General features: G+C 38.0%; 3 protein-coding genes and 1 long non-coding RNA gene across 5 annotated transcripts in view; 2 read left to right on the top strand and 2 right to left on the bottom strand.

Moving 5' to 3' along the window:
- Positions 1-1,603: 1,603 nt before the first annotated feature.
- On the top strand, positions 1,604-3,067 carry LOC119503587. Its single transcript, XR_005210346.1, has 3 exons — positions 1,604-1,712; positions 2,379-2,478; positions 2,762-3,067. It is a non-coding gene; the product is annotated as an uncharacterized LOC119503587 (long non-coding RNA).
- Positions 3,068-6,222: 3,155 nt separating this feature from the next.
- fabp4a (fatty acid binding protein 4a) lies at positions 6,223-8,264 on the bottom strand. The gene is made up of 4 exons (XM_037795984.1): positions 8,104-8,264; positions 7,762-7,937; positions 7,548-7,649; positions 6,223-6,504 (listed from the first exon to the last, which is right to left on the bottom strand). The coding sequence occupies exons 1-4, from the start codon at positions 8,174-8,176 to the stop codon at positions 6,451-6,453; spliced, it is 405 nt and encodes a 134-aa protein (XP_037651912.1). The 5' UTR covers positions 8,177-8,264; the 3' UTR covers positions 6,223-6,450.
- A 2,206-nt stretch (positions 8,265-10,470) lies between these two features.
- Positions 10,471-14,794, bottom strand: mrpl53 (mitochondrial ribosomal protein L53). The gene is made up of 3 exons (XM_037793744.1): positions 14,634-14,794; positions 12,359-12,471; positions 10,471-10,680 (listed from the first exon to the last, which is right to left on the bottom strand). Exons 1-3 carry the CDS (start codon positions 14,780-14,782, stop codon positions 10,562-10,564), a joined length of 381 nt encoding a protein of 126 aa, XP_037649672.1. The 5' UTR covers positions 14,783-14,794; the 3' UTR covers positions 10,471-10,561.
- A 4,345-nt stretch (positions 14,795-19,139) lies between these two features.
- pag1 (phosphoprotein membrane anchor with glycosphingolipid microdomains 1) overlaps positions 19,140-24,481 on the top strand; it is a 59,087-nt gene continuing 53,745 nt past the window's right edge. For both annotated transcript variants that reach the window (XM_037794788.1, XM_037794787.1), the window contains exon 1: positions 19,140-19,425. The gene's annotated coding sequence lies outside the window, so the exon portion shown is untranslated. The remainder of the gene's footprint in view (positions 19,426-24,481) is intronic.

Below are 24,481 nucleotides of genomic sequence, written 5' to 3'. Positions count from 1 at the left end.
ATTTGATTATGTAATAGTTTAGTGTTTGAAGTAGTACCTATTAAACTAGTTTACTGAAGTAGTTCCGTTCACGCTCTTCATGCTGTGGCTCTGCATGTTACAGAGCTCTTCATGAGGGTTGAGCACAAAGGATGCTTGATGTGAACAATTAAAGACCATCTACAATATGTTACTTCCCATCTGGTTCACAGAAATACACGCAGACTGATTTCCAAGAACACCCATTCTTCACTCACCCCATCACCATCACCGTCACCCCCTCCAGATTACAGATCACATGTCCTGTCACACAGTAATCGTAGGAGGAGGAGGAGGAGTGGATGATTTGGTGGTGGATTCAGAGTAGAAAACTAACACTTCCTGGCTTTTTATTGCTTAGCAAAGCATTTCCTCATCTGCTTTTGAACAGAAATGCACGAGCATTGACACGAGGACTAAAAAGAAGGCAGGTAAACATGGTTGTAGAAACAGTGCTGTGTTTTGGCTGCAGTCTTACCCAGGGGAAAACATTTTGTTGGCTGCAGTTTGTATAGTCTCACTTTAAAGATTTCCACCATCCTTCCTCTGAGCTATACAATCACTCGTAGGTTCCAGGTTTAACTGTGACAGGAACTCCTGCTGGGATGACTAGAAAAACAGCGATTCTTTGTGGTGTGCTCAAACAATACAAATCGTATTTCCTCACATACAGTTGAGAGACCTTTAGAAGTTATATTTTGAGCTGAATTTACACCCCTTCTACTACAAGTGAGAAAAGATGGAAAACACCCACTTTATTATTAGCAATAGCATTTGAGGTCGATTTAAGGACACTAACAGTGTATTAAAGTTGCAGTGCATAGAATAGCTCAATAGGAACGCTCTCCCTGAAATGACCTGTGAATTGGCCAAAGTATTTTGTCACAGGCTAGATTTTTTAAAGCCTGAAAACAGAGCCATGAGGAGGTGCAGAAGTCTAGTTTTCTCTCTGAACACTTGCATATCTGCTGAAAGGTTATTATGGAATTGTTGCCCAATGATGCCAAAAATGTTCTGCCTACTGCAGGATTTAAGCCACAAGTTCAAACTGTCTCATTGTAGCTATATCAAGAATTACGACAAAGGTTACAAGCAAAAAAAATCCCAAAACACATGAATATGTCTCATACTAGTTGGCTTTAGCTGAGCCTGTGACCTCTGACCTCTCTGCGTGGGAGGACAAGGAGAAAGAGAAGTGAAAGTTTTTCCTTGTCGGTTCCAGTTTCTTGCGATTGACTTTAATGTTATAGAAACAAGTATGTATGTATGCAGAGGAAATGTCTAATTGTGCCTATCAGATGCAGAATTAAGCACTAATGGCTGCTTATATGTGATAAATAAAGATCATTTAAACATCTTGGACAGCGCTCTACACTGCAATCTTTGATCCAAAACAGAGTCCCTTCCTGGAATGTCAGACATGTCTCTCTGAGTGTTTTGGGGAGATAATAGTACAGCCTGCCTCTGTGTGACCAGACAGGGCACAGCTTGCATAACTTTCAGAGACTTGTTGATGAAATCAGAGTTAACTGGATTGCAAGGTCCTGTGGAAAGAAAGCTTGTTGCGCGGCAACCAGCCTCCCCTACAGTTCGGTGGGGCCTCAACTGACATAGTTCTGCCCAGCTGTTTAGTTGCCCTGGGAGACTGATCTTGGGTCGGCATAGGTGCCATAGGTCCTGTGGAGAGGATTGAGGTAAAACTGATGTGTGCGTTCAATGTTTTTGAGTGAATGTGGAGGCGTGTACTTCACAGCAAACCCTCCGAGATTCAGTATCTATGTGGGGGTTGACCTCAAGGTCGTCCAGCAGAAAGCTAACGGAAAAACACAAAGAGTGGGAGTGGGATTTTTGCTGTATTCATGTTTTTCTTTCTTTCTTGAATTTCCCTGAAACTAAAGTGGTTCAGACTCAACACATTTCTCCCCAATGAGAAAGCTGACGTCAAGTTGTTTGGTTTATTGTGTCATCGTTGTAACGCTGACATATTCAGTTACAGTCTTAACACTTTATAGTGGAGTTTGTGGCTGAAAAGGTTTGTTTTTTTTGGCTTTTAACATCTATTTTGATAAATAAAATGTTTGAGAACAAGCAATTCTAGCAGGTTACCTGTCTTGATTTAGACTTTTTTTCTTGAATGTTAAAACTCCCCACCTTTCTACCTGCACCTCCTTAATTCAAACACAACAACAACACAGCTGAATTACAAAGTTGCCTCATCACTAAAGGAAATGATGTCTCACTAAAACTCTTATCTGTCTAATTCACTTAATTTCCTCAGATGTTGAAACACGTAGCCCTGTTTGTTCCTAACTTTCATGATTGTTTATGTTTCCTGTGATATTCGGTTCTCTGCTTTACAGATTAGATTGTTGTGACTGAGGATTTCCAGCTCTAGACACTGTGGTCTAGACATCATTCTCTCATCATGCCCCAGCTCAGCATCCTTGAATTAAAGAACAAGTGAGTGACCGCATTTAGCAAGTGTCTGGCCAGGGAAAGCAGTTCCTCCTCAAGCCATGACAAATAAATAAATAAAAATGAATCATTCTTGAGTGAAATAATAGAAAGTCTGCTCAGATTTTATTACCAGAGCACATTTGGTTTTATGTATTTTGGTGGTGCAACATAAAGGAAAGTAAAATGAAGTCCGATGTGGGGTGTTGCATGAGAATGAAGGCCCATACATTGTGTGTCTTTAGCACTGTTGATCCACTTAAACATGAAAGGTGTTTGTTTTTGACAGAGTTTAAGTTAAGGACAGGCAGAGGACAAGCGGAGGAAGGGTGTCAACGCGGCAGCTCAAGTGCAGCTTTCCAGATGTTTTGCAAAGGATGTGAGATCATTCTTCTAAAGTCAAAGACAATCTTGACACAAAGTAACCCCAGTGTCAACAAGATACCTTTGTCTATCGAGAAAACAAACACACACACATATTCAGACAAACAAATCATCAGTTTACATCGTGTGAGTTACTTCCAACGAGATAACATGCCACATTATATTGGTGTATTTTCTTATACATGACATTAAAAGAAATGTCCTAACTTGAGGATGTTTATCCCTTTGCTTTTCTTTTGTCTTTCTCTGCCAGTTAACTCTCAGCAGGCTTCTCACTGTCATGCTCCTTCCTGAACGGTTTCCTACAGTAATTTGCACTCTGCTACCACTGTGCTGATGTGAGGTTTGCCTCCGTCAACTGTGGGCAGCAGAGGAAGATCAGGACCTTTCCTCTGCAGTGGAATACTTCCCTTTCTATCCTGTTTGGCCTGATGCTAACATAGTATTATTCCACATGTTCACAGGGACTTTCTGTCTCATCTTCACTGTTCATATTTATGGTTGTATGTTTTTTTATACTGTCCAGCTCCTACCTATCAAATATTGAAGCTGCATCACTGAGGGCTACTTGCAGAAACCCTGACAAAAAGAAGAATACTTCAAGTTTAGCAAGTAAACTTAAGTATAGTTCAAGTATAATCCCAATTTATGTAATAACTATACTAATATTAATGTACTAGTAGTATACTTGTAAGTATACTACTTCAATACTTCTTGGGACTAAATTGGCCCACTTTTAACTTTATATAAGTATGCTTTTAAGTATACTTTAAATGTAAGAGTAGTAAACTTTGAATACACAACTAGTTTACATCCAAGTTGTATTTTGTACTGCAACTATAATATGAACTATACAACTATACAAGTGAACTTATACTGTTAGTTTACTAGTTATATACTTGTAGCCCACTTTCTAGTTCATGAAAGTACACTTTAAAGTTTACCCTTAGTAAACTAGTAGTTTAATAGTTTTTACTGCAAGTATACCTGTAAGTTCTCTTTAAGTTAACTTATAGTACTTAGCCAAATATACTTTTCTGTAAACGTTTCAGTATAAGTCAAGTATACTTGCACTTTTCTGTATACTTGCCAAGTACATATAGACCTTTCTGTATACTTGTCAGTATAAGCTAAGTATAATTTTGTTAAGTATATCTCTGATAAAGTAAACTGACAGCATACTCTCTTATTTTAAGTTTAAACGATTTATACTAATAGCACACTTGAATAAACTTCTTTTTTGTAAGGGAAGCTCCACTTCCCCATTAATTCAGAAACCGTCAAATCAAGATGTCGGAGATAAAACAGGGAGTTGGAGATCTGCCTCGCTCCCCGCAGTTATCCAAACAAAGTGACGGAGATGCCTGCTGATCACAAGCACTGCACCTGTAAGTCAACCCATACCAGATGTGATCTTTTCTCTCCGGCTGTGAGAAAATGACCGGCTTTTAGAGTAGAGTACTTTGATAATGCACATACAGAATACCCAGCAGCACTGTGAACAAAATGCACACAGACGAGAGTAAAACAGGAGCTCTTCAGAGGAATTTGAACAAGGTTTAATAATGGATTACACCGCATTCGCAGGATTAGGGCTGTCCCAAATACTATTTTTTGGGCTTCGAAGCTTCGGTGAGAAATATTAGAAGGTATTCGAAGCTTCGGGGCAGCGCCGCAGCCGCACTACTGTACGCACCTCTACACATAACAAACAGCGATATCCGTCTGAGAATAATTAATAATAATTCATGTTGAATATGAATAATGTGTGGGATTACTCCTCATGTCAAGGGCTATTTTGGGATTTATACATTATTATTATTACATACTATTACTACTACTATATTTGGCCGAGGGTTAACAAATGGAGTTACCAAGTGTCCCCTCACCCTTACCAAAAAGAAGTTTATTCAATGTGCTATAAGTATACTTCTTTTAAACTTAAAATATACTTTCAGTTTACTTTTCATGTACTTATCAGAGATATACTTAACAAAAGTATACTTAAGTATAATTGGCTCATACTGACAAGTATACAGAAAAGTCTTAAGTATATTTGGCTTATAGGCCTACTTGTACTTAATCTTTGATTTAGATATACTTAAGAAAAGTATATTTAAGTATTCTTGAGTCGCAGACAATCTCTGCTCAAAAGTGGGCTACAAGTATACTTGCAGTATAAAACCTATTAAACTAGTTTACTGAGAGTATTCTTTAAAGTGTACTTTCATAAGCTAAAAAGTGGACTACAAGTATTAAACTAGTAAACTATCAGTATACTTATAGTATTGTTGCGGTACAAAATAAAACGTAAATGTAAACTAGTTGTGTACTCAAAGTTTACTATTCTTAAAAGTATACTTTTATAAACTAAAAAGTGGGCCAATTTAGTCCCGAGAAGTATTAAAGTAGCACACTTACAAGTATACTGCTAGTGCATTGATAGTATACTTACTACATAAAGTATACTTTATAAAATAAACTTAGAGTATACTACTTTTTCGTAAGGGCAGCTACAGTGAAATGTCCTTGAGGCATTAAAAACATGGCCAATGACACACTAATAGAGCTCTCCACTGGTGACCTTTGCTAGCCGTCCACTGGGATGCTCTCATCCACTTGGCATCCCCCCAAAAGTTCAACAACAGTGTGCCTTCCTCGACTAACTGCCGGTACCATTGTCCGAGCAGAGGGGAACAAGAGAGTTGGCCCACAGTTCCACCTGTTTCAGCTGTTTTGGCCATCAGGTCCAATCAGTGCTATCGTCTCCCTTTTCCTGTCATGGGAAAGTGACCGTCGGCTCTGGAACAATCCCCCCCCAGCCACCAAACACGCAAACACTTGACCAGCAGCCAAAGGGTGGGGAAGACCCATAATGCTTTTAGTTTCTCCATGTACGCACAGCTGGCAGTACATGTGCGAAGGGAAATGTTCGACCTCCAAAAAAGGAAGAGGGGATACATTTCCTCTGTGACCTCTCTGCACGATGCTCTCGATACTTCTGAAAAGAGTTCACATTCCTCATGGGGACCCTGCCAGCACACATCATGGCTGACTTTTACTTCTTGACCTTTAAATAGGGAATATGTTTGGATTTTTACCAAAATAAAGAAGCATGAAAGGACGGTACAAGCTGGAAAAAGTAATCGCGTGTGGAATAATGATGGTAATATCCACCAAGCATGGGAATAAACCATTAAAGTCAGGAAGTCAGCTTGTCAGATTAGGTGGTATGTTCCCATTAGAGCATTCCTCAGCGTGCCCTAATAATTGGAACGCTTTCAAAAATGTCATGATTAAATTTGGACGTTACGCCATCCAAATAAACCAGCAATTAACATCTAATGAAATCACAGAGACGTCAAATTTGACAAATTTTCATTCACTTTTATTCAAATCACCACAACAATTCCAAATGAAACCAAATGTGTCATGTTGGAGAATAGAGGCACAGAAATTTAATTTTGGCAACACAGCGAAGATAAAGAAATAGGAAGAGCAGAACACGCCTTTACTTTAGTTTGGTATTACGCTCATTGAACTGAGCCTGTCATCCAGCAATGCATCCAACGGGTGTGCTGAGGGGAGCCCACATCACGCCTCCTTCACGTACGTCCTCACCGCGATCACGTCTCCCATTATGCATTTCTGTAGGGAATAAAGAAAGAGGGTGATCAGGTGCGGTCCGAGGATCAAACAAGGTGTTTGTGGAAGAATTTAGGCTGCAGCTATCTACCTCTATAACATGTGTATATCCACAGTTAGTCTTACGGTATATTCCTATCAGAGTGTCTGTGGTTCTCAAAAGTGTTTATGTAACTTTATCCTTTGTAATATATAAAAAATAATGTATTAAAATGCAATTGTACTACAGGAAATCCTAATATAAGGGGGGAGCAATGCAAATTTAATTGCATTGCTCCCCCCTTATATTAGGATTTCCTGTATATATATATATATATATATATATATATATATATTATAATATATTAGTCTTTATCTAAATCTCTTGTGATATATAACTGCACTCTTCCAAGTCCATATAAGTATTTACTTTGTGTAGTATTTAAACTACACAAAGTAAATACTTATATGGACTTGGAAGAGTGCATTTATATATCACAAGAGATTTAGATTAAAAGAATAATATATTATATATGTATAATATTGTATAATATAATATATACTGTATGTATAATATAAAAATAAAATATATAAATATTTAGCTAAATCTCTTGATATGTATAACTGAACTCTTCCAAGTCCATATAAGGAAATACTTTTTGTAGTATTTAGTTGCATGCATTGCTCCCCCCTTATATTAGGATTTCCTTTAGTACAATGACACTTTAATCCTAAAATACATGTTTGCTCTTATTCTCTCAAGTGCAATATGGGCACAAGAGTAGTGGTAATAACTGGCAATAAATTAATTAATTAATTAATTAATTAATTAATTAATTAATTTATATATATATATATTTACATTTGCATTGGCAGCCTATTTATTAAAACTTAATCAACTAATCAAATGTGAAAAAAATCTGTGATTTAAAAATAAAAATGGTAAAAAAAAATGCAAGGATGCCCATGAGTGATGAAGTACTTTTACAGATCATTGCATGAACTAATTTAAGGCATTTAAAAGTTGCTAAATGGTTTAATTTCCCCCAAAAAAGTCATGATCTTACCGCTACTAATTTGCCATCTTCGATCTCCCTCTCGATATTCGTCTCTTTGCCATCCCAGCTCTGTTTCTGCACAAGCTTGCCGTTCTCCAGAGTCACCACGGTCTGCAGGGTCACACAACAGAGACAAGTCTTTATACCTCCAGCAGCAGAGACACAACAAGACTGGGATTAGAGTTTCTCAGAGATGCACCACACTAAACTAACTATAACTAACCCTGGTCTTCCTATCGTCTGCGGTCGTCTCCTCAAAGGGCTCGTTGAGCTTGAACTTGATCTCAGTAGTCTTGAAGGTGCTCTGAGACTTCAGGCATACAATCCCTTGATCGTCCACAGTCACTATCAAGTTGGGCTTGGTCCTGTTCCCAACCTGCCTGGTGGCAAATCCCACACCTGCACAAACCATCAAAATGCATTACATATAAGACAGTGAAAGCTTAGTTTTTTATGTGCAAAATACAATTATTATAGACATGAAATCAATAGGCCAATTAACAAGCAACTATAGCAATCCTGATTGTGCATAAACTAGCTATAATAAACCCCCAATCTCTCCTACCAATTGCTTTCATGTAGTCATCAAAGTTGTCGCTGGTAATCATCTTCCACGTCCCAATAAATTTCTCAACCATGTTTGCAGTTTCTGTGATGAGATATCCTGATGAGACAACAAGCAGCTGGAGTGTGACTCTGGGTTCAACTCTCCTCCACTGTGGGAACACACTGCTTTTTAAAGGGGCAGCCTGACGTCAACTGTCTGGGTGACAACCAATCACAGCCTGCTGCGTCATAATTGAAGTCCCGCCTCCAGCTCCCCTCTAAGCTATAGCATGTAAATAACTAAATGGATTTTCTCATAAAAAAGGGGTGTTTAAAATCGATTTTTCCCAAACATCTTCATGTGTTTCTCTGTATATTCTGAGCTTTTTTTTTTTTGTTTATTTGTTTATTTATTTTGCACAATGTAAGACTATACAAAATAACAAAAAAATAAAAATAGATGAGTAATATAAAGTGCAGGAAGAGGCAAAAAAAAAACCACTGGGCTTATCTGAAGCCTCCACCCAGAGACAAGATTAATATAAAGAAATAATATGACTACATAATAGTGATAACAAAGAATTAGGACAAGATATTTATAATAACAACAATAACAATACAGTAAATAAATAAAAAAAAGACAAGTGTGTGTGTTGCGTGGAAGTGTATGGTTAGTGTTTGTGAGGAGGATATTGATTTAAATATCTATAAAGACTTCTGGGTAATCGTAACCAAACAACATTGTGAGTGGGAAAAAATAAAAAACATAAAAACAGATACATGGACAACATGGATGAAAAGCAATTATCAATAGGCATCTGTCACTTCTACGCGTGGTAAAAATCTCAACATATTGTTATTTTAACCAAAGCAAACAACGGCTAGTTTTGTTAGCATGCAAACAACAACATATCCCATGAGACTTAAGCCAGTGGCACACTGCCAAAGCATCATGGGAGATGTAGTTGGTTGAATGCTAACCATTAGGTTGGCCTGTTTTAAATTCCCCAGGGGTTATGAATGGTTATTAATGGCTTTATTAATGGTGAATAAATAACTTACTAATGCTTTATAAGTCGATTATAAGTCAATTGTTTAACCACTATTCTACAAATGGGCTGCACATAGAGACCAGAGACAGAGCACATTAATCAACATTTCAGTTTCTAACTCGATGTAGGCTAAATGTGCTGTATCTGTAGTCCCTGGGCAGGTTATTACAAATTATATCATCAATACAATGCTTCAGCAAGCACTAGTATAGTACAGTAGCTACAGCACAATACGATACAATAGAATAAAATACATTACAAAAGTAGCAGAAATGTAAAAACAATGAGAGCTTTCAACGCCAGTGCCAGAGATGATGATTACTCGTTATTGCAGGTTTTGTTTGCTGTACGGCATCTCTGAAGTTCATGTTAAAAGTCAGGTAATTAGTAATCTCTCTTAATTCAATAAATAAATTAATTAATTTATATATATATACGGTATATGCTATGTATCATTTGCAACTGCAGACTTGATGAATAAACCCCCTATTATTTATTAATAATATTTATTTATGTAAATAAATATTGCAGACTTAATGGCTTGTTAGAAAATGAGAACCCCATTAGCATTTAATAATGGATTAGTTTACATTTATAACTGTATTACACAATCCATAATGTGTTCTTATTAATGGCTCATAGCTGATCTATAATGCATGATGACATTATTTACTAATTAAAAGATTAAAAACATTTTTACAGTGGGTGATTCATTGGGAGGTGGTACTAATTTTACTTGCCAGTATAGTAGAAGACATAAAAGTTATTTAGCTTAATATATTTATAGTAACGCCCATCGAGAACAAGCTTCAGCTTCATCAGAGGAACTGATGAAAATACATTTCCTACGTGAAAACCATGTATTAATAATAATAATTCATCCGTGGAGAAAACTCATCAATTTACAGATGCTGACGGGACAAAGAGTAGCTGCAGTAGCAGAGGGGAACGGATTTCAGTTATCTGTGCCTGGGTGAAAGGGTTCTTTTTTTCTTTTCAGTGGGGCTGCATCTAAAACTGTGCCAAATTACATTTAAGCCCGCTGTGTCAAAGGTTGGAGCTTGCATAATGTTCTCTCAAACGCTGGAATGATCTCTTTTATCAGGAAAATGGCACATTATGCAAGGACGCACCATGACCATGCATTGATCACAGCACGTGCTTTTTAGCAGTTAAAGCATTTCTATTGATGCCTTTAATAAGGAGAAAATAAACATAGCTAATGTCGAAACTATTTCCCCTTAACAAGACGGTGCAGCAAAGAACATCTGTAGGATGTAATCTGCAGATGGTGGAAAGATTTGGATTGTGCAACTTAAAGAGGAACCAACACATTTAAATGAAATACTTTAATAATAAACATCCAAGAATATACACAGCTAAATACAGATAAATTCAACACAGATATATTTAACATGAGGATCATTATTTTTTCGCTGCAACTTTTCCCTGTGGATCCTTGGCCGTGCAAAGTGACTGAAATGCATTCAGCATCTCGCCGCTGGTCAACTTTGCTCCCTTCAACACCAGCTTGTCTCCGTCTACTGTAGCAGAGAAAGACAAAGACACAATGAGGTGACTCACAATGACACACTGACTGATAGCTCTGTAAAAGGAATGCAAAAAAGGTGAAAAGTTAACTCTGAGCAGAAGTCAAGTCACACACAATGTGCAACATCCGTACAATGTTCTGCTGACCTGTGGCAGACATTTCACAAGTACTTGACTCACTCACTGTGTGGAAGTAATATCATGCGGTAAAAACATCAGCATGAACTTCCAAGTCTTGAGTTGTATATGAGGCATTGTGCTGCATGTACAGAGCCACCTTTTCCTGTGTTTAATCAAAGAGCAATAACACCCTCCAGTACACCAGTGATCAAGGTCATTTATCTATAGATTACCTCAAAGGGCATTTTAAAGACAGAGCCCCTCTGAACCTACTGTAATTTAAAATTAAAAAAGGTAAACATGTTGTCTTTAGGCACTGGCTCAAGTGAACTTCATAGGTGGATAAATCCTAAAGGGTTTGTAGTTTCTTCTTGCTACTTTAAAGGATAGTTTGGGTGTTTTGAAGTTGGGTTGTATGAGGTACTTATTGATAGTCAGTGTATTGCCTACAGTAGATGGCGGTCGGCACGCTCTCAGTTTGGAGAAGCAGACAGGAGTTACCGTTACAAGGAACCAAAGCAATGTACTGCTGTGGACGGGGCTGACAGCCAAACGTATTTCAGCCACCTAAATGAAAAGCTCACCTAATAAAATCAATATCAGTTTAAGTGCATGCTATATTTAGAATATTTTCACCGGTTTACCTTACCATCAGACAGATACACTGTCTATTTTTCTGACGGGGAACTGAAGCCGTCTCTCGCAGAAGCAACCAGACTCCATTGAAAAAAAACTGTAATTTTACCTCGCAGAACACAGGAGTTGCTGGTCTACCGCTGCCTCGATCGGTTAGTTTGTTTGTGTTATTGTGTGACTTTGGTTAGTTCGGATTCACCAGTCACACGATAACACAAGCAAACTAACCGACTGAGGCAGCGGTAGACCAGCAAACCCCGTGTCCGGCTTTAGTTCCCCGTCGGAAAGAGCTGTCCGACGCCAAGGTAAAGGAGTGTAAATATTTTAAATATAGCGTACACTTATAATGATATTGATTTTTTTTTTTAAGGTGAGCCTTTCTTTTAGGTGGTTACAATACGTTTTGCTGTCGGCCCCGTCCGCAGCAGTACATTGCTTTGCTTCCGCGTCGGTACTCCTGTCTGTTTCTCCAAACTGGGGGCGTGGTGACCGTCATCTACTGTAGGTAATACGAGGATACGAGGATAAGCACCTCATACAACCACACTTCAAAACACCCAAACTATCCCTTTAAATTAGCCAAATTTAAAGAAAATAATAGACATAAGAAAGTTAATTTTCTTTAATAGCAAATCTGAGGACATTAATATGTCAAAATGCCTTTAGTTTTTTGTTGTTACTCTGTTGTCGTCCATCTGTCTTTAACTCTGTCTGTCTCTCTCTCTCAGACCAAACTTCCCAAATGCGTATTATTGTGTGACAGTTAATGACTCTACATATCTTCAGTGGATTAAACCAATGGCAGGAATCTGAACTTTAAATGCAAAACTCCAGCCACAATCACACTGCTTCATAAAGTCTCACAGTTAAATATCTACTCCCACACATTTGAATGTGGTCACAGGTAATACTTACGATAAGTGATATCCACTACCGGTTCAGACTTGTCATGTTTCACCGTGGATATCACCTCACAGTTCATGTTGGTAGCTCTGGCCTTCTCTGAGCCCACCAGGGCCAGAAACTCCCTGTGGGGCAACAGGAGCATATGATTGATTACATTACAGCAGGGATGGAAAGTAACAAAGTACATTTGTCAAAGTATGTCAGTACAATTTTAAGGGTTCCTGTATTTTACTTGAATATTTCCATTTTCTGCTACTGTGCACTTCAACTTGAAGTATTTAACAATGTGGTACATTTAATCAAGTAACATATCTGAATACTTCTTCCTCTACTGCATTACAGATAGCAGACACAATGGTTGTTCACATAGAGGGCTTACATCATGTAGGAGTATAACATTAGTCACCAATATTAACATTGGTGATTAATGGCCCAACACACCCTTATTACTATCACTTATTTTCTATGATTAAATCACATCTGAGGAGGAATGTGAGGGAGTGTGCAGCAGACTGCGACATCTGTCTGACCCTCCTATGCATTTCGTTGCACCCTTTGGGTGTGAGAGGTTACACCTTTATTACTCTTATATTGGCTGTTCAGTTTGGTTATCTCAGGCCCTTTTCATAGCAGACATGTCATTGCAGGGTAAAGGTTGTAGATAATAACATTAATTAAGGCCCTGTTCCATTTAGGTGGGCCAGGGCCCTGCTATTTGCATCCTGGCTCACTAGAATGGCTGTGGCACACTAAATATAACGGGACCATAATTTAATGTGATCAATTACACCTGTGTTTACCCTGTGATGACATGTCCAGCTCAGCCCAACAAGAGCAGTCTAAGTGAAAACACGTGTGTAAAAGTGCAGGACCTCTATTTAAAACTATTTTTTAACTTTTCAGACCAAATATTTAAGACGTTTAGATTAAAAAAAACTTGTAACAAGCCAGAAATCTTGGTTTAGTCGTGGACTCTGACCTGAGCTTTAACAGCCATATTAAGACAATTACAAAGACAGCCTTCTATCACCTGAAGAATACAGCAAGAATTAGAGGACTGATGATAAAAAACTAGTCCATGCATTTATCTTCAGCCGACTTGACTACTGTAACGGCGTCTTTACTGGTCTTCCTAAAAAATGGATCAGACAGCTGCAGCTAATTCAGAACGCTGCTGCTGCTAGAGTCCTCACTAAGACCAAGAGAGTGGATCATATCAGTCCAGTTCTGAGGTCTCTACACTGGCTGATTTCAAAATACTGCTGCTGGTTTACAAAGCACTAAATGGTTTAGGGCCAAAATACATTTCTGATCTTCTGCTATGTTATGAACCATCCAGACCTCTCAGGTTCATCTGGATCAGGTCTGCTTAGTGTCCCAAGAGTCACAACTAAACATGCAGAAGAAGCAGTGTTAATCTTGTATGCATCAAATATCTGGAACAAGATAACAATCAATATCCTCCTCACAAACACTAACCATACACTTCCACGCAACACACACCATCACACACGTCTTTTTTTATTTTTTTATTTACTGTATTGTTATTGTTGTTATTATATAAATCTTGTCCTAATTGTTTGTTATCATTATTAGGTAGTCATATTATTTCTTTATATTAATTGTGTCTCTGGGTGGAGGCTTCAGATAAGCTCAGTGTTTTTTTTTGCCTCTTCCTGCACTGTATATTATATATTAAGCTCCCAGAAAGCTGCAGGACAACTACAACTCTGAGTTCTTTAAATCAAAGCTTAAAACGTTCCTGTTTGCTGCTGCTGCCTTTTATTAAACCAGATAATGATCTTATACTGAACTAGAGCTTTTACTCTTGTGTGTTATATTCTATTCTAGCTTCTATTTTTAGCTTGTTTTTATTTTCTAATCTTTAATGTTTTTATAACTGTTTTAATTATGTCTTAATGTTCTTTTGCACTTGTTCTTGAATGTTCATATAAAGCACTTTGAATTGCCCTGCTGCTGAAATGTGCTCTACAGATAAAGCTGCCTTGCCTAAATTTCAGACAAATAATGTTGTATATTGTGTAGGTAAAGTAGGTAAGGGAACTCCATATGTCATAGGTATTTAATAAGCCAAACTCTTCACAACCTCATCCCCTTCATCAGTCCTCCTAATGAGACAATAACAACCTACAGACTGGACTAGGCAGCTGGCTGGTTGCAGCTGTTTGGTCGCTTCATTGTTAAATTACAGCTTTAAACAAACAATCCAGTGCTACAAAAACAACTCTGAGACACAACGAGACATTAAACACACTGTTCTTACCGTGTGGACCGGACATTAGTCTCAAAAGGACAGAACTGGACCGCTATTTGCTTCACAGCCTTCAGCACCACGGTCGCTTTACTGGGAGCCGCCATGTCTTCTGTTGTGACCTCCAACCTCGGTGGTGATTGATGCTTCTCATGATGCATCACAAGAGGGCAGCAGAGGATTATAATAACTCACCATGAGAGTGATGCAGGTGACTGGGATAATTGATATAAATAAGGTACAGAATTATTATTATGGAAAAGGGAACTCACAGAATAAGGAATATGGAAGGATGCATGTGTGTGCCCAAGTAAATTATGTTACTATAATTTTTTTTTCTATTAATTTACTTGTTGATTTAATTTATTATTGTTATGTGTGGGTTTTTTTCTGTTTGTTTTGTTTTTTTAACTCTATTCTTTTTTTTGTCATTATTATTATTGGTATTAATTTTCTTGGTTTTGTTTCGGTTTTGAATGTTGAGGTTGTTTTCTCTAATTGTACTTGATGGGTTTGTCTGTAAGCTCATCTATTTAAAAGTTGGTTTATAGACTGTTGTAATTACGAACAGTGGATTGCATATATGAAAACAGCCTTGAAAAAAGGGAACAAATTAAGTATATGTAAGAACAAATAATAAGGTACAAAATTACAGCAATAGACAGTGGATTTTATTTGAGTCATATTCATTAATTATTCTTTCCTTTAATTTATTTTATACCTTATTATTCTTTATATTGTTTTGTATAATATAAGTGTATTTTTCCTATCTAATGTGCCTTTTATGTTAGGAGGTGATAGATAGATAGATAGATAGATAGATTGATTGATTGATTGATTGATTGATTGATTAATTGGCTTTATTGATCCTCAAAGAGAAAGTGGGGTGTTACAGTAGCATTTTACATTGATCACAAAAAAATCCCTCACACAAAAAGACATGAGGTAGGTACAAGAAACACCGTATTCACAAATCTCTATATAAATGTACATACCAACTACTTTACACTGGAAATAATAAATAATAAATAAATTAAAAATAAAATAAAATAGAATTAAAGGTATATTTCTATAAATGCATTATCTTACATTTTTTTTAAAAAGTCTAATAAATGTAGAAATGTGTGATGATAGCGATGATAGAGATTATATTTTTCAATGCCTGGACATTAGTGTAGTTTTTCTATCTATTATTAATCCTCTGCTACTTGGTTTTTCAGGGATTTATAGTTGAACCTCCACCTCCATAGTTCTTCCTTATAATTTTTCAAAAACCTTGACAATATATGATTAACATTTTTTGCATTTGCTCTTTGAGAGTTGGTGCATAAACATGTGTGAGGTGAGGCATGAGATGTATGGGCTGTAATGCTGCATGCCTTATGTGTAAATACATTTACAACATGGGGTCTATGGAGAAGGTGTTGTTTATACTGAGACACGGTGTTTTGATTGCTGATAATCAGACTACTATTGGGAATGAATTCTGCAGGAGTCATTGATGTCCTGCTCTCTCCTATGATGTCAGGTGTCTATTTAAGCAGTAATAGTTTAATAACACCACTTGTAGTAAGATTAAGCTTTTATATAGGTTAGTAGTATGTAAACAGCACAATCTCGTTCACAATGACATGACAAAGCTCATCAGCAAACTCACGGGGAAACCGACAGTGGCACGTTCTTATAATCATCTGACAAACGATGTCACAGAGCAGAATTATGTTAGAAGAGGTCTGTCACTGCACCAAGTCAATAAAGGAGGTGCTGCTCTCCAAATAGACAATCAAACAGACACATCTCATAATCAAATAAACGAGGAGGATGGGAGTCTCCAGCTACTGCTGCTCCATGCACTCAGCAGATGAAAAAAGGTCAAAGGCCTGTCACGGTATAAAAACAAGCATTTAAATTTTGGACTCAGTCAAATTTAATCATGGCATGAATTGCTTCTGTGAAATAAGTTAGTGTGTGTATGTGTGTAATGGGGGAGTTTGCTGCATGACATCAAAACAGCAATTTTGTAATTTCTTTTGCGAGGAATGGTTGTCAAATCTGATTTTCACAGTGGAGAATATAAATGTGTGTTTATCTCTTGGCCACATTTGTGTCACGATGAATAATAATAAAGTTCAGTACATTTTCTCAATAAACTGATAAATAAGTTTCAGTGTTCAGATAATTTTTATCATGTTTTGAAAAAGACTCCCAAGAAAAGAGAGATAAAACACTGAATATTAATCATCTCATCTGCCCATTTTGTAAAAAAACAACAACAACAAAAAAACCGTTTGCATTGCGTTTGCCCTTCTTTCACCTCTGTTCAGTATAGCTGCTGTGTATTTATAGCCACCTTGTTTTCAGGGCGTGTGTAGTGTTATTCTCACATCAGCCCACCCGAACTTGCACAATTTATCCTAACTTCAACACGCCTCAAGTCTCTTTCCTGCGCGGCCGACAGTCCGACGCAGACTGTGACAGTTGGACAGTGGAGGCACGGGGCTCTAAATTTAGACATAGGGCTACTGAGAGGCAGAAGCATTTCCTATACACTCCCCACACCCACCACACACACACACAGATACTTATTGAGTATAATGTAAGTCCAGCAATAAGACAGTGGGGGAGAGAGCGCTCAGAAACAATGAATACTCAGGGGAATGTTTGACCTCAAAGAAAATGGAGGTATTGTGTTGGTGCAGGACTTCATTTATCAAGTTCTCCGCCTGAACACAATAATAACTTATGAAAAGTCCTTTTCATTGTTAAGTACAAGGAGGCACCGGTATAGGATATTCGGCTTGTGTCCTTTTTAAAACTATAATACTGCTAAAGACTTGCTACTTGGTGTAAGAATGTCACTGTTACAGTGTTGGATAACATGGGTCAATGTGTCACAACACAGTGAGGTTTATATCTGCTATTCACACTTTGTTTTTAGGTGTGAATATGGAGTATAGAAGTTGTGATATTATTGTCAAACATGGAGCTGCTCCTCAGAGAGTGATTTGGGAAAGATCGTAACAGTGTATGTGAGAACACCCAGGGGGTTCTTGGGAAATCCCAGTGTGTTTACTGTTGGTAGAAAAAGGTATTTCTCCCTTGAGACTGATAGTGAGCAAGGGAGTAGCACTTTATTGTCAGTCACTGTTCAAGTTCTGTCTCCCTGAGGAACTCCCAACAGTCCTTGTGTGTCCCCAGTGTGAAGCCCCGGTGTGAAGAACACAAATCCACTGTATCAGGGACTATAATTTGCGCTCTTTTTATGCTTCTCTCTACATGTGAAATATAACTGTTAATGTTACTCATAAATCATGGAAGTATTTTCAGTGAAAACAAAAATATTTCTGTTCTGTTTAAAGCTTCTAATGTGAAACTGTTGAGCATCAGCAAATTTTTTTCATTTCTTTTTGAGAAATGATTTAAAATTTATAAAATGTATTTTATTTTGTATATAATTCCATATTGCATTATAATAAGTGTGCATGTGGCTCATTTAGTACAAGAAGTGTATTGCAGCATATCTTCCAAGAGCCAGTCAAGCTTGTTTTCATTTTTCATTTTTTTTTTTTGTGGCTTTTTGACCTCTCCTGTCACGTTATGTCTTTTACCTGGTTTTATGCTGTTGTATAACATGTCTGCAAATAAAAAAAATCTATAACTTAATTCACCTACTCATTAATTTGTTTAATATATATTTATATATTATAATCATTATCATTATTATTATTATTATTATTATCATTATTATTGTTATTATTTATTTATTAATAATTCAAAATAATAATTAATAGTTTAATCAATAAATTATATAATTAAATCAATTATATATACATTATATTGATTAACCTTATTTTATTTTGTATATGATTTCATATTAATTTCATTCATTTTAATTTAAAAATTGATTTCGAACATGTAGAATACAAAAAAATAAAATAAAAAATAAAGAAAAAGAATGATCATACCAACAAGTGGACAGTCTGAAACAAGTGGTATTTACATACAATGAAAAGCATAAGAAAAATAAATTGTCAAACACTTGATGCCTTGATTTACATATTCGAAAAGGAGTGAGAAGAAGTATAAACTTATTTAATCCCACCCCTTCTCCATAAGTCAATTATTAATTTATTAACCAGCTTCCTTATTGAGCCATACATATACTCTAATTAAATTTTCATATTAGTGTCATACAGAAATATAAATCAATTACTGATATATTCCTTATCAAAAATATAAATTTGTTATCAATCCAGAATACCAATTCATTACTTATAATATAACTTAATCACAATACCAATTCATTACTTACATATTTATCTTAATCATATTGACTATTTGTTATCTTTTCTTATATGCGCATATGCATATATATAAACATATATATATGCATGGTGCTCATATAGTGCAAAAACTGTCTTGCAGCAGCACATCTACCAAGAGCCAGTCAAGCTTTAGTACTCGTGAACTACATTTCCCATGATGCTTCGCGCCTCGGCAGCTCTCTCCTCCTCCTCCCAGCAGCAGAGTCCTGCTGCCTGGCGGAGCTCACAGAGAGCTGGGCAGAGCAGACTGAAATGAACAGCTCCGTGTGTCTCTCACGTCCAGTAAATGTGCGCAGCGTGAAGAAGGGAGACGCATCGCTGTCTGTGTGAGTCCTCTTCAGACTAAAATATCTTTAATGTGACACCGGGAGGCTTCAGACGGAGGATACAGACGCACTAAACACATCTAAAGCACTTTCTGTTCAACCAGCCGCTGAATGCAGATTGTTTTTGGAGGATAGACTAGCCCTGTTTGTCTGGTAAGCGCTCCTTTCCATACCTTCACACCTCTGCGTAAAAGTTATGTTCTTGTTTATTTGTTTTCATATCACCTTATGCAGCTGGGCTGATATTATATAGGTATGTATGTGTGAGTGTGGCATTGGGAAAACTTCACTGACTGAGCAGCTAGTTGTGACTGCGGCAGACTCAATGCTGCTGCATGTGTGTGTCTGTGACTGTCAAGCTGGAATAGAGACTTGTTGCCTTCAACCACAACATTTTGTGTTTCCTGTTCATATTATACAGTTCTGAGCTGCTGGTTGCACTTCAGTATTATTGGAGAAGCTGTCTCTTTCTGTTTAAAATTGGCTTGTAGTTTCCTTTTTTTCATCTCCTGCTGCATCAGGTACATTTTTAAAGATTTATTATTAATTAATATAACTGTAAACCCTTTAAACATGCACTATCTGCAACCAACTTGGACTCTAACCACTGGCACACTTTACACTATACATCCTATATACCACTTTATACACTGCACATATGTACATACTACATTTATTTATTGATGGACTGTACACACTATGTTCACCCATTCACTCTGTATCTTTTATATCTCTATTATTGTTTTCATAATTTGTGTATACCTTTACCTCTCCTGTGTTTCACTATGTTGCTGCTTTGTCACCTGAATTAATCACCTGGATTAATAAATGTTCATCTTATCTTATCTTATCTTATCATATAACCTTGGTGCTACCTTCACATTTCTATAACCACACCCCTTAAAGGTCCCATATCGTGCTCATTTTCAGCTTCATACTTGTATTTTGTGTTTCTACTAGAACATGTTTACATGCTGTAATGTTAAAAAAAAACTTTATTTTTCTCATTTATGTCTGTCTGAATATACCTGTATTCACCCTCCTGTCTGAAACGCTCCGTTTTTAGTGCATTTCAACGGAATTGCGGTGCCAGGCAACAGCTTGGGTCCATGTTTACTTCCTGTCAGCTGATGTTATTTACATACACTGCAATAGGAAATAACCGGGGACACATTTAGAATATTTACGTTTAAAACCGTGTTAATGGTCTAAATATTGTATATTTGTGACATCACAAATGGACAGAAATCCAAACGGCTTGTTTCAAACGCACAATTTCTGAATACGGGCTGTGTGTATTTCTCCGTATTTTGAACGTTTTGATAGTTTAGCAGTATTTATATAGCACTTAAACCTGCTTTATAATATATAAGACATGAAAATCTTACTTTTTACAATATGGGACCTTTAATATTTTTTATATTAATTGACTTATATCAAGGGTAGTGATTTTAAAACGTCTCCTTCTTGTTTGCCTCCTTGTTTACAGTGTATGTATTCATACAGGAAATTAGTAATGGCCTGGCATTCTTCTTCATGTGTTTTTTTTCTTTTCTTACCAGAACATTTGTGGGAACCTTTTCCATCTTCATGACAGCAAGATGTGCCTGTACTTCTTTTTAAGATGCAAATCAAATCCCCCCCCCATGTTGACAGTTTGACTGGCTTTAGTCACACATGCACACACACATTATACCATGTACTGTATGGATGGTCATGTGTGAGTGGATGCTGCTGTAAGCCCTCTGGATAACCTCAGACATGCATCGTCCTCATTGATACTGACAAGTAGGGCGATACCATACGTATCATGATAAAGGGGTAACGATTCAATATATTGCGAAATATTGCGATACTGTAAGCAAGGCGATATATTGGGATTTTTTAGGAAAACTGTCATAGTATAAAGAACAAATACACCATTTCAGAATAGGCAAACTAACACATTAATACTGTCCCCAAACTGCTTGTAATTATCATAAAGTGGGCATGTCTGTAAAGGGCAGACTCGTGGGTACCCATAGAACCCATTTTCATTCACATATCTTGAGGTCAGAGGCGTAACTTTGGAGCGTTATTCAGCCTCCTTCTCGACAAGCTGGCATGACATGGTTGGTAAAAATGGACTCCTTAGGTTTTCGAGTTTCAGCTTTCTTGCTTTAAGCCCACTACACCCTCCGAAAGATGGAATAGCGGATTTTTAAGAGGTTAATTAAAAAATCCACACAGTGTTTTTGGAGAATCGATACAGTATCACACAACATAATATCGCGATACTCATGTGTATTGCTATTTTCTTACACCCCTACTGACATGTACATGGCCTCTCCTTCATTATAGAGCTGGCATGCACACATGAACAAACAAACATGTGCATAATATGTGATGCGTGGTGAAGCAGAGGCACACACACACACACACACTATTCTACAACCATCTTTTTCTGTAATTGTAAATCCTCCCTGCTCACCTGCCGAATAAATAAACAGCCCTTTTCACACTCTGTCAATTCTCTTCAGGTTCTCTCTAATACCCCCAACCCTCTTGCCAACACACACACACACACACACACACATACACACACACACACATAGAGAGCCAAATGCCGCCAATAGACACCCCCTCCTCCCTCAGTTCATAGGAGCTGTTGGCAGGCCGTCTACCCTGCAGCACACTGGCTTTCACAGAAGTTGACATTCGCCTCAGCAAACACAATTTGCACTTTGTTTTAGCTTCCCCGTGCTTTCGCTGCACTTCCTCGTGTTTTATGCTAAACATTAACGAAATGGGTATTTCCTTGACATCTTTTAATAGGAGCACGGTGAATAAATACCCACAGCCGCTCTGGCGAAACTGGCAGCAGTCGTGTTTTGCATCCTAAATCTGTAACCGTGCCTAAAATGAGCGTAGAGTTCTTGAAATACCCCCTCTGTGTTTAAGTCCAGCGTTGAAGCAAAATGATCCCCAAATGCTCGCCCTTCTTCGTTTTCTCCTTCAGCTTGTTTTCATGTCATCGTATTGCTGGCAGGCTTTAGCGGCTTTACAACACGCACATGTCAAAGACACATAGCTGGATGTCTGCGTACGACTAAATCTCTGTCGCTCTTTAAGCGATAGACCGTGCAAATGTAAGAGGACAGCAGCATGGCAAATGCTTTGTGACAGTTTTAACTTCAGAGTATTCATAGCAAGCTGCTAATGCTGGTATTTGGACGGAGACGAGGCCGGGTATGTGCAGCTGTTGCATGTATAAGAAGGGAGATGAGTGAGGAGCAAAAGGGGAGTTTACCAAACTGCACCAGTTGAAGTCCAGTTTGTTTTGGGTTGTTATGGGTGGCCTTTTGTTCTTACACACACACACACTCCTTAATTGAAAGGGATCACACTCAAGCTGTCCAAACATTTTCCCATCCAGCTTGGATAGGAGGGTCTAACCTCAGACTACATCCGCATTGAGCCAGCTGAATCTGAAAACGTTGCTGCTTATAAGTTTTATTATTACAGCCAAACTCATGATTTAGATGCCCTCAATTGTTTCTTAGTCTGTTCTATTTCTAATTGTGATCTCTGTTTACTAATGTCACCTGTTACCAGGTAGCCGATTCATTTGTTATCAGGCTATTAAAAAAGGCATTATCGGTCACTATAAGCACTATAGATGTGGGTCAATAGGGGCCTACTACATCCAATAGTAGGTTTTATCATCCATTCACATGGTAGATCACCGAAAGAAGGTCTCAAAGAACACGACAGCGACTTTTAGCGACTGTAATAATGATGACAGGAGCAGAAGCGGAAGTGAAACTCCATATGGGGTGGAGGTCGGGGCGATGGATGAGACACAAATCACAGTATTTTCAAATAGTAGACCGGGGTTATCATCCCATGTGAAATCAACAACGTGTAGTTGTCTTTGTGTTCACAAGCGTAATGTTTCACTTTTAAAACATAGCTATTTTAAGCCAAAATACAATGTTTTTCCCTAAACTTAACTTAGTGTTTTCGTTGCTTAAACCAAAAGAAGTTGTTGTTTTGTTGCCTAAACCTAAAGAAGCCTTTTTTGTTTGTTTTCAAAATGTAACGTTTCGTTCAGTTTTACAACGTCATAGGCCCCTAATGACCCACATCTATGGTGCTTATAGCGACCGATAACACCTATTTAATGGCCTGATAACAGTTGAATCGGGTGCAGGTCAGGTGTCTGCCTGCCGTTTCCAGTCTTTACTCTCTGGGCCGCTGTGGCTCAGAGGTACGGGTCGCTCACCAATCGGAAGGTCGGCGGTTCGATCCCCGGCTCCTCCAGTCCACATGTCGAAGTGTCCTTGAGCAAGATACTGAACCCCAATTGAAGGATGTGCCATCGGTGTGTGAGTCAGTATTTAGATTAGATCCTGATGGGCAAAGTTGGCACCTTGCATGGTAGCCTCTGTCATCAGTGTATGAATGTGTGTATGAATGTGTGTGTGAATGGGTGAACGCTGACATGTAGTGTAAAAACGCTTTGAGTGGTCGGAAGACTAGAAAGGCGCTAGCAGGTGTTTTTCAGTTACTTTCAAGTATTACAGAGCAAAACTATTCAAATCAGCTTTTCTAACCTCCTGTTCAATTCTTCACGTACGCTTTTGAGTCATAGCACCTTGTGGTGAAATTACCTCGTAGAAAGTAATTTGCATGACCTGAACGGTTCCCTATTCAGAAGGGGCTGAACAGCTGCCTGTAATTCTGCTCTCATTAAAGCCGGTCATAATGTGTCTGGACTGTTGGAGAGCACAGTGATGCTGCTGTACACCGGGCCTGACGGTCCTGAGGATAATCACACTCTGTCCGTCTGCTGCTGTGAAAGTAGAGTTTCATCATAGGCTGTCAAGATGTCGTTAGGCAGACTACACACATTTCACACTCACTTAGGCTTTAACAAGCAAGGAGCCCGTCCCCATCGTTGGTAGGCAAACAGCGGAGCGTTTGGCGCCGCACCCCAGGTTTTGCAATTACCCTGCACGCCCCGTTTGACACCCCCTGTCCATCTGAGACACACACCTCGGGGAATTAAGCAGAGGATGGAGTCTGGAGGAAGTGTGTGTTGCTGCTGGGACTACCAAAGAGTGTTTGTTAAATGTCAGGCCAAGCTTCGGATTGAGCACGATTCTGTCATGAAAATGGAAAAAAACACCCTAGTATGTGCTGTTGTCGGAAAGAGCATTTTTTTCTC

This window comes from Sebastes umbrosus, chromosome 15, assembly GCF_015220745.1.
Source record: "Sebastes umbrosus isolate fSebUmb1 chromosome 15, fSebUmb1.pri, whole genome shotgun sequence".
Lineage (NCBI taxonomy): Eukaryota > Metazoa > Chordata > Actinopteri > Perciformes > Sebastidae > Sebastes > Sebastes umbrosus.
This window is presented reverse-complemented; position numbering and strand designations above follow the sequence as displayed.

Coding starts and splice junctions, on each gene's coding strand:
- fabp4a (XM_037795984.1), bottom strand. CDS start 8,176: ATGGTTGAGAAATTTATTGGGACGTGGAAGATGATTACCAGCGACAAC. Junction 7,938..8,103: donor TGACTACATGAAAGCAATTG/GTAGGAGAGATT, acceptor TGGTTTGTGCAG/GTGTGGGATTTGCCACCAGG. Junction 6,505..7,547: donor AAGATGGCAAATTAGTAGCG/GTAAGATCATGA, acceptor TATTCCCTACAG/AAATGCATAATGGGAGACGT.
- mrpl53 (XM_037793744.1), bottom strand. CDS start 14,782: ATGCATCATGAGAAGCATCAATCACCACCGAGGTTGGAGGTCACAACA. Junction 12,472..14,633: donor ACTAATGTCCGGTCCACACG/GTAAGAACAGTG, acceptor GTTGCCCCACAG/GGAGTTTCTGGCCCTGGTGG. Junction 10,681..12,358: donor GGTAGTGGATATCACTTATC/GTAAGTATTACC, acceptor TCTCTGCTACAG/TAGACGGAGACAAGCTGGTG.